Source organism: Morus notabilis, unplaced genomic scaffold (genome assembly GCF_000414095.1).
Source record: "Morus notabilis unplaced genomic scaffold, ASM41409v2 Scaffold32, whole genome shotgun sequence".
Classification (NCBI taxonomy): Eukaryota; Viridiplantae; Streptophyta; class Magnoliopsida; order Rosales; family Moraceae; genus Morus; species Morus notabilis.
Genome location: NW_010367715.1, coordinates 136535 through 146952, shown reverse-complemented (window position 1 = coordinate 146952; position 10418 = coordinate 136535). Strand labels below are relative to the sequence as shown.

The following is a 10418-nucleotide window of genomic DNA, read 5'->3' as shown; positions in this document are numbered from 1 at the left end:
TTCACCTAAGTTTTCTAAACCTTCTAATTTTAATCTAGGATAAAAAATAGTACCTAAACCATACAACAAAGGCAACTTAGAACAATATTTTATAAATTTCTTTTCCATAGAATGGATATTAACTGCTAAAATTGGGTCTTCCCTATATTCGCTAAATAAAATATTAATTCGTAAAAGTTCTCCTAAAGCTAAAGGTGATGTTGGGTAATATGTTCCACTAAGTTTTAGAGTCACTTCATGAAACCTACCTAAAAATTGATACAAAATTTCAGCAATTTGCCAATCATATGCGTCTATATGTCCTACTCCTACTTTTGCACACGTATAGTTTGTTATAACATCCTTATAGGTGATGCATTGTTGAAGCATTATGTAAGTTGAGTTCCATCTTATAGGCATATCTAACGCTAATGCTCTAGGAGGTATATTTAATACTTGTAAGAACCTAAATCAATCTTCTTGTCTTTGGTTACTATCTTGAATCCATGCAAGACTATCTCTAATTATTTTAATGTGATTACCTATTTCTTTTAAACCAGATTTAACAATTAAATTAATTACGTGACATGCACAACATTTGTGGAAAATAGTACCGTCACTGAATAAACTTAAATCATTTTCAATAAACTCAATTACTTTTGTATTGGCACTAGCATTATCTAATGTTATACCCATTACTTTATCTCTTAATCTGAATTCATCAATTACATTTAAAATGGTATTATATATTAAATCTGGACTATGTGATCCTAGAATACATTTAAAACCTAATATTCTCTTATCTAAATCAAATCCTTTAAAGTAATATCCGGTTACAGCTAAATAATCTTTATTGGCGACAGCAGACCAAATATTTGCCGTTAACGCAACGCACCCGCTAGTCGAGTGTAAAAGGTTTATTAATGCTTCTTTTTCTTTTTTAAATAATTTTAATAAATCTTTTCTAAGAGTAGTTTTTGAAGTAAACTGTGCATTAGGATTATGTACAACCTTAATATATCGTTGCCAATTAGGATGCTCTACAAAACTAAGTGGTTGATCTAAAGCAGCTATCATTCGTGCAACTTCCATACGATCTACTTGCGGATCGTACGGTTGCGCGATCAAAAGATAATTGTGCTTGGCGGAGTTCGGGTCCGCCGGATTGGCTAAGCTTTTGTAGACACTTTTCAAAGTGTCTTCTTAAGTGTGTGGTGCTGTGAATAGTGTCACCTTATAATTTAGATAAACAATATTTATATTAAGCTATATGTTTAGTGTTACCTTCATTGTCGATCTCATCAATTATGTCAAAGTGATCTCAAACTGTCGAGGTACGCTTGCATTTCCTCCTAGAGGTTGCAACACTTGCAGACGCAGTCGCACTGGCACTCGCTGTTTCTCCACGCCCGCCACCATTGCGACCACGACCTCCAGTACGTTCACCAGGGCTCGGATTAGTAGATTCTTGCGTAACAAATTCATTAGTGGGAAATTGCCCTTCTTTCACGTTGTGTTGAGCATCAATGAGAATACCACTATAACCAAAAGAATCCATTATAAAAAAAAAATAATAGCGATTTGAGAGAGAGAGAGCTTTAGGATAATGTGAGAGTTTTTAGAAAAATTGTAATAGAGATTTGAGAGATTGAGAGAGATTGAGAAAAATTGAGAGAAATTGAGAGAGATTGAGAGAGTTTGAGTGAGAAAAATGTGTAGGGGATGAGGGGTATTTATAGAGAAATTTTTAGGTTAAAAAAATGATTTTTTTTTTCAAAAAATTCGGGCTACAACGGCTAGTTTAGGGTTCAGCGGGTTCGAGTTCGGGCAAAAACTAGCCGTTGGACGGGTTTTCGGGCAGATCGGGCATCTCAGGTATTCGGGCAAAATTCAGGTTTTCGGGCAAAATTCAGGTCGGGCAGCCAACGGTCGTTTTCTGACCGTTTTTTCATGATTTTCGGGCTTGTGCGGGTCGGGCATTCAGGCAAATCGGGCTTGGCCGGAAAAATTCAAAAAAAACTCCGGCGGACGGCAGTCGACGGCACCTACACGGCGGCAGGCTCCGGCGTGGTCTCAAAATTTAGGCTGCCTGAGCCCGAGCCCGAATATCCACCTTGAACGGACCGGCATATAAGCCTGCCCGCCCGAGCCTGAAAAAATTCAGGCTTCGGGCGGCCCACTGGTTCGAAGTTCCACCACTAAATTCGGGACTACTCACCTTTTGGTTTAATATGCTTTTTATTCTCTTGTCAGATTTACGAGATATATTTTACTTTGTTTCTCTTTCTTATGATTTTGACTAATTTGACCTTTGATTGAAATTTTACATTTTTCTAAAAAATAAGCTTGACAAAAATAATAAACGTATGCAACCTCGTTTTTCTTAAAATGCATCTGCCAATTGAAAACAATCTTAGAAATTTCTCTCATTAATGACCATTTTCAATAGTAACTTAATCAATTTGCAAACGCTTACAAATATATAAAAGAAAAGAAACTATTGAAATCATGTTTATTCATTTTCATTATAAAAAAGTTAATGTTAATACGTTAGACATTATCAAATAAAATGTAAAAGATTACTGAACTTATCATTAGAATGTATAAGTTTATATTTTTATCCATTATTTTTTATTAATATTTTTTTATTAAAAAAATATTAATTAAAAATAAAAAATAAAAATTCAAACTCCTGTTATAATACTTAAACGAATCTTGCTAAAAAAAAAACAATTACTGAAATGAATCACATGCGCTCTGAGACGGAGTAGTTTAACTCGCCATTGCGAGAAAAGCGCAACATGTTAGAATCTATCCGGTAAAGATTTTGTGATATGATTCAGCCAATCATAAACACTCGCCCCATTGAGGGTAGCATAGTAATTCGACAGGGTCTGGCTTCAGGACCAAATTACCGTGTTGTCCCTGAAGTGGTACAACTAGCATGTTTGATTGGTCTAAAATTTAAAAAATAATTGGAGAAATGAGCGTTCAAGATTGAAAAAAGAAAAATTTTAAAAAAAGGACTATTACAAGATTTTTGCTTTAAGTTGATAAATTTGTATAAAAGTTCTATAAGTTTTGTATACTTTACTAGTTAAAAGCACGTGCTTTCGGTATGCATTTCTTATAACTTTTTATAACAAATTTTTTATAAAAATTAATTAATTAATTAACGGAGCACATTTAAAAGGGAGAAAAGTTTTTAACAGAGAAAATTAGAAAATAAATTATTTATAGGGTAAATATAAAAAAAAAGTATTTGAGAGGCTTGTATGAGAAAAATGTTTAAGCAAAGATACTTTCGAGAAGATACTATTGAGGAAAGCAATTAGAGAAAAATATTTACAAAGATGGTCGGACAAAAAATATTGAGTACAGGAAAAAATATGTTTAGGTTATCGCACATATGAGAAAATTTATTTTAATAAAAGTAGTTTTTGGAAGAAAAAAAAAGTTTAATAAGGTTATTTGAAAATAGAAGATTTATAAATAAACAAAAAAATAAAAGGATTGAAATGCATATCTCAACCATACATGTATTTTGGTTAAATGTGTACATGCAAAAGAAAAAATGTGAGTACATGTTGTAAAGATAATATATATTAGATAGATTAAGGATGTTAAAGAAAAGTTGAAAAAAAAAATAAGAAAAAAATAAAAAAGAAGTTAATACTTTACAAGTAAAGGATGGTGAAATAAAAAGGACTTTATTTCGAAGGAAAAAAAAAAATAGAGATACATTTAGAAAGCTATCATGAAAAAATAGGTATTTTGAAAAAGTAAAACAAAAAGGAATAAAATTTAATTTTTTTTAGAAAAAAATTAAAGACATATTTAAAAGAAATTATTTTAATAGGAACAAAATAAAAAAAAAACAAATGTATTTTAAAGAAGCACATTGCAATAACTTTACTGTTGAGGAACTTTTGGTTAAAGGGCACAAAAAGGGAAAAAAAAAAAAAAAAAGGAAATAAAAAAAGAGCAAAAAAAGGTGGAGTCAACAGTTGACAAATGAAAGAGAATGCGCTAAAAAAAATGTCTCTTTTATGTATATTAAAAATTAAAGATTAAAGTTTCATTTATTTTGTATTTTTTATTAAATAATATATTAGAATAGAGATAAAGCATCATGCACTAATAAAAAAATAAAAAAGTATACATAACGGGATTCACCTTCTACTAAAGGTGGTACTCCACTTAACATGATATCTTTAAACGTTTTTTTTTCTAATTATCTCTAAACGTTTTTTTTTTTCTTTTTATTTAATGTGATTTTAATCAATTTAACGTACTTAACATAAAAAAAACTCCAAAATTTTAAGCCCATCACAACAAAAAGCAAAAGTAATATTCCAAAGTTTGTTTTCCTCTGACAATTTCTGAGCTGTAAACCTCAGACTCTCAAATTTGAAAGTGAGAGAAACAGACGGACAAAGTTGACAAAAAAAAAAAAAAATTTGTCTCTCTCTGATCTGCTGATCAAAAAAACAAGCGGTGTTCCTTTTATTGGTGGTGTTAAAGTTTTTGTGGGTCTGTTTTGAGAAAGCTAAAAACAGGAAGGTTTTTTCTGGGGTTTTGGTTGGTTTTTTTTTTTCTTTTTTGTTTTTTTTGTTTTTTTGGTTTTAGTTAAGATGGCAACATTTGCAGGGACAACACAGAAGTGCAAGGCATGTGAGAAGACTGTGTACTTGGTTGATCAGCTCACTGCTGACAACAAAGTTTATCACAAGGCATGTTTCAGATGCCACCACTGCAAAAGAACCCTCAAGGTCTCACCTCACTCTTTCTTTTTCCTTTTTTATTTTTATTTTTTAATCATCATCATGATTTCTTTTTCTATCTGATCATCATCTTGATATGTATCTATGTAGCTCTAGCCTTTTGCTTTATATATAGATGAATATGTATGTATATGTATGGTCTGAGGTCAATTATGAATCCTTCTATGTGAGTTTGGTTTAGTGTTGATGATCATGATTGTTAACTTTTGTTTTTGTTTGATTGGTTGATGATGATCTATGGAAGAAAATTGAGACTTGATTCAATTGCTATAGTACCATCTTGTTTAGAGCATTAAAAACAAGATGATTTTGCTTTTCTGTTGTTGTGTGTTGTTTTTGACTCTCTTTTTTTTTTTTTCTTTTGCTTTTCTGTTGTTGTGTGTTGTTTTTGACTCTCTTTTTTTTTTTTTTCTTTTTTTTTTTTTTTTCCTTTTGGCATGTGATGATAGGAAAGCTCAAGGCTATGATTGTTTTATGTGTATATTTTGATCCCTATTAAGGCTGTAGATAATGTTTCCATTAGTGCCTTCCTGGTATGTATCAATATATAAGTCCTAATGTGAAAATTCTCTTAGGGAGCATTTCTCATATATTCATATGTTTAAAATTTCTTATTGAGTTTAAGGAAGTGGCTAAAGAGCTTGCCGTACCAATTCTCTTCCTAGTGATTCAAGAGAGAGATTTCAATACCAACCAAAGAAAAAGGAAAATGCAAATGAATTGAATCCATCTTTCGGTTTTCTGTTGGACAAGTCTTTGATGAATCTTCAAGAGATCCTAGAAACACGGAAATGGAGTAATAATTGAACTGATGGAACTAGAGTATGATTTATAATTTTGAAGACAACTATAGTATCATGCCTTAGAACTTGTTTGGTTGGAGGGAAAAGTGAAATGACGGGTGAGCGGATTAGTGGAAGGATCCCGTGCGGCTGTTTGGTAGGAGGGAAAATTCGAGGGAATAGGGATTCTAAATCTTTTAAAGAACCTCAATATTAATTTCTCCCAATATAACGTGATTAGAGTAGGAAATCGATATTAACCAAAATAAGAGAGAGATCCCCTCCTTCCTCTCTATTTTCCTCACCTAGGTATATGCCTTTCTTTCCTTCCTATTTTCTTTCCCTCTTACCCAACATGGCCTTGTTAGTGTTAAGATGTTCTCGTGAGGTTACCTTTTATGTGATCATTATTGTGTGTGTGTGTGTGTGTCTGAGGATTAAGCACAAAAGTACAGAATTTCCATGGTTTTTCAAGATAAACATACCATGAGGTTGTATATTTATGTGATCATTATTGCTATATTTTGAAATTGAACTTTTATCTTTTTTTCTTATGTCTTTCTGCAGCTGAGTGATTATTCATCCTTTGAGGGTGTTTTGTACTGCAAGCCTCACTTTGATCAACTCCTTAAGATGACCGGTAGTTTGGACAAAAGTTTCGAAGGTAATAAGTCGTTATCCATTCAAAACCTTCGCCTAATCAACATCTTAAAACAAAATTGTCCATTTAATGTTCATTTCAGTTAATTTATTTTTATTTATTTTTAGGTACTCCAAAAACTGTTAGAGACAGATCAGCTGATCAGGTACCATGTCTTGATATGTTAAGTCGCCAATTTCAGTTGTGGAAAATCATATTTGGTACTAGAATTCAAGGATTTTTTTTGTTTTAATTAATTGTGAGAAATTTTTCAGATCCAAACAAACAGCAGAGTCTCACGTTTGTTTGCTGGCACTCAAGAAAAATGTGTTGCTTGCAAGAAAACTGTTTATCCAATTGAGAAGGTAATCTTAAGCTTTTGATGAAAAAAATAGTGAGCTATGGTGCAGAATTTTATATGAAACATCAAAATTAAGTTCTCTGATCTGATCATAACTCCTTTCAATGCTGGCATATGACTAATCTTTGTGAGATTGTGCGTAATAATCGTGTATGTGTATCGAAAGAGGCGTTTTAGGCTTTTAACAATCTGCTTTTATCCCAAAAACAAATCCAAAAGAGATTAAAATAAAGGGAGTCCTGCAGTTTATTTAGGATCAATGAGCTTATTCTTGAGTGAGCGGATTAGACACTGACTGTGGCGTTTTCAGGTGGCGGTCGATGGTACGTCATACCATAAAGCCTGTTTCAGGTGCACTCACGGTGGTTGCGTGATCAGCCCATCGAACTACGTGGCCCACGAGCAGCGTCTCTATTGTAAGCATCACCATACGCAACTCTTCAAGGCAAAGGGAAACTTCAGCCAACTCGACAAGCATGAAGATGTCAAAGGGGTGACTGAGAACTCACTAGCCGATGTCAAAGGGGTGACTGAGAACTCACTAGCCGTGTAACTTCTACACACCATGGTCTGTTTGGTCACAAGTTTCTCTCGGCGGATATCGAAAATGCTACTCGCTGTAGCGGTGAAAAAGAAGAGTCTAGTTTGAGTTTTCACTTTGTTGCTAATTTTTTGAGTGTGAGCTTTCAAATGAAAAATAATAACATATATTGGTGAGTTTGTTTTCCAAATAAAACGGTGTGGTTAGCCTAAATGTCTTGTGTTTTTTGTTTCGTTGGATGATTTGAGGTTGTTGTGATGTAGGACATGTCATGGTTTCAGCCTTTTTTTTCTCTTCTGTAATCCTTCTTTGTTTTTATTTGTATACCAATACTTATACATACATGAAGTTTGTTCAGAATTTTACAACATTTTGTCACAAAACTCTATGAGCATAAAGACATAACAAAGCTGTTGGTCTCTAGGATCTTTTCAGGTTCTTGTCTAAATATGTGTGTGTGTGTGTGTGTACATATTGAACGTTTAGCATTTTGGAGTCAAAAATGTTATTGATGGGTATGCTTGACTTTACCCCAAGAGAATGTCTGCCACAAAAGTTATGAAGTTGAATGAATGTCTCCATTATTTGTCCCTATCAAACACAGTTTATTGAAAGAATTACTCTTGAGGTTTATGGTCTTTTTCTGACAGGTGGCAGCTGTGCTATATCTACACAAAATGTTCAAATCAAAATTCAAAATGCATTATACTTTTACATGGTTGGTCCAAAATGCAACATTATTATTATTAAACAACTTTAAAAAGGCTTTATTTTCTTGGGACGTTAATATATTAACAAGTTAAATTTTTTATCTATTTTAGATTTATAAAAATATCACATAAAAATTAAAAAATATATAGATTTAACGATTAAAAAAACATATCTTACCGGTACGCAACATTATTATTATTAAACAACTTTAAAAAGGCTTTATTTTCTTGGGACGCTAATATATTAACAAGTTAAATTTTTTATCTATTTTAGATTTGTAAAAATATCACATAAAAATTAAAAAGTATATAGATTTAACGATTAAAAAAACATATCTTACCGATATGTTAGGCATTACCGGTACACCAAGTAATCTATCCTTTAAGGCGAATATATTAGGGATTTACCTTAACTAAGCTTTCCGATACGGTGAGGTCCCGTGGGATTAGTCGGACTAATTCTAGATACCCACCGGTTAAAAACTAAAAAATATATGTGTATATATATAGAGAGAGAGAGAGAGAGAGTCCATAACTACTACACTTTACCAAAACCCTTATTTGTTGTAATCTCATTCTCGCCATTGCATGTGACATATATAGCATAGTAAAATACCACAAAACAGCAAACGCGAGTGATGAAAAGGTCCAAACTCAAACACCTTAATACTTTTCTTCGTTTCAAATTCAAAGCTTTTCCCTCTTTCTTCTCCTCATCAACCACATCACCCGCCATTTCCAGACCAACAAACAAAATCCCATTTGACCACCCAATCCCACAAACACTTTTTCAGTTGCTAAAGAAGGGTCCTTCACTCCCCAACCTTAAACAAATCCATGCAAAAGTCGTCACTTTTGCACTTTCTTCTCATGCTTCTTTAACCACTTCTCTCATTAACTGTTACCTCTGTATTAAGGACCTTAACAAGGCAAGAATTCTCTTTGATCGTTATCCTTCTTCTTTGCCTCCCACTTTGGTATGGAACCTCATGATCAGGGCTTATTCCAAGCTTCAAAACTCCCAAGAATCTCTACATCTTTTCACTCAAATGTTGGCCATGAATGAGGGCCTTAAGGCTGTCCCTGACAAGTATACTTTCACCTTCGTGATCACCTCTTGTTCGCATCAGAATTCGATGCATTGCGGGGAAGTTGTTCATGGGATGGCGGTGAAAAATGGGTTGGAGTTGGATTTGTTTGTGGGCAATTCGGTGATCAACGTTTATGCCTTTTTTGCGAGGTGGGAAGATGCGCAGAAAGTGTTTGATGGAATGCCGGAGAGAGACGCTTTCACGTGGACTGGTCTTTTACGCGGGTATACACGAGGTGGGGAGATTGATGAAGCTTTTCGGCTGTTTGATGGAAGGCCGATTCGTAATAGCGTGTCGTGGGCTGTTATGATATCGGGTTTTGTTGACTGCGAGAGGCATGTTGAAGCTCTCGGATGTTTTCATGACATGATATCTGAAGGCAAGGTGAAGCCTGATGAAGTTATTCTCGTTTCGGTTTTATCTGCTTGTGCTCATCTCGGGGCTTTACATCAAGGGAATTGGATACATGGATATATAAATGGTAATCGAATCAAATTTAGTAGTAGTATTATAACTGCTCTAATTGACATGTATGCAAAATGCGGAAGAATAGACCGCGCGAAACAAGTTTTTCACGCAGCTTCCAGAAGAGATGTTTTCAATTATACAAGCATGGTCAATGGCTTATCCCTTCACGGACTTGGTAAAGAGGCTCTGCAAGTTTTCTCTCAGATGTTGGAGGAAAATGTTATCCCTAATGACATTACAATTCTAGGACTACTAAATGGATGTAGCCATTCGGGTTTGGTAAATGAGGGTTCATCAATCTTCTTTGACATGGAGAGCTCGTGGGGTATCATTCCCAAGATCGAGCACTACGGATGTTATGTTGATTTGCTTGGCCGTGCCGGGCTTTTGGAGAGGGCATTTGAGGTTGTCACAAGTATGCCAATGCGCCCCGACATTGTTATATGGAGGGCTTTGCTCAGCGCGTGTAGAATCCATCGCAACGCTAAATTAGGAGAACAAATTGCAATCCACATTGAGGAGTTGGACCTTAATGGTCACAACGAAGGCAAGGTGCTTCTCTCGAATTTAAACGCTTCTCTAGGAAAATGGGAGAGGGTTGCGGAACTGAGGAACCTAATGAGTAAGAGGAGGAAGAAGAAAAACCAATCAAGCCGGGGGTATAGTTGGATTGAAGTGAATGGAGTTGTTCACGAGTTTCGAGCTGCTGATCAATGGCATCCTCGGATTGCGGGGATTCAAGAGAAGTTGCACGAAGTTCTGAAACGTGCTCGCCTAGGAGGCTATGTTGCTAGTACAAGGCAAGTTTCGTTTGACTTAAGTGAGGAAGACAAAGAGCACGCAGTCGCTTATCACAGCGAGAAGCTAGCTGTGGCTTTCGGACTGATGAGTTCCGAGCCTGGGAGTTCCATTAGGATAGTGAAAAATCTAAGGACATGTGATGATTGTCATTCAGCTTTAAAGGCCATCTCTCTAGTTTACAAGAGGGAACTAATTGTCAGAGATCGTTCTCGTTTCCACACTTTCAAAGAAGGAATATGTTCATGCAATGATTATTGGTAG

General features: G+C 34.6%; 2 protein-coding genes across 2 annotated transcripts; both read left to right on the top strand.

Moving 5' to 3' along the window:
* The first annotated feature begins 4384 nt into the window (after positions 1-4384).
* LOC21388429 (LIM domain-containing protein WLIM1) lies at positions 4385-7478 on the top strand. Its single transcript, XM_010113242.2, has 5 exons — positions 4385-4751; positions 6113-6209; positions 6314-6351; positions 6461-6550; positions 6857-7478. Exons 1-5 carry the CDS (start codon positions 4614-4616, stop codon positions 7097-7099), a joined length of 606 nt encoding a protein of 201 aa, XP_010111544.1. The 5' UTR covers positions 4385-4613; the 3' UTR covers positions 7100-7478.
* A 957-nt stretch (positions 7479-8435) lies between these two features.
* Positions 8436-10418, top strand: LOC21388428 (pentatricopeptide repeat-containing protein At5g66520). Its single transcript, XM_010113241.1, has one exon. It carries the CDS (start codon positions 8436-8438, stop codon positions 10416-10418), a length of 1983 nt encoding a protein of 660 aa, XP_010111543.1.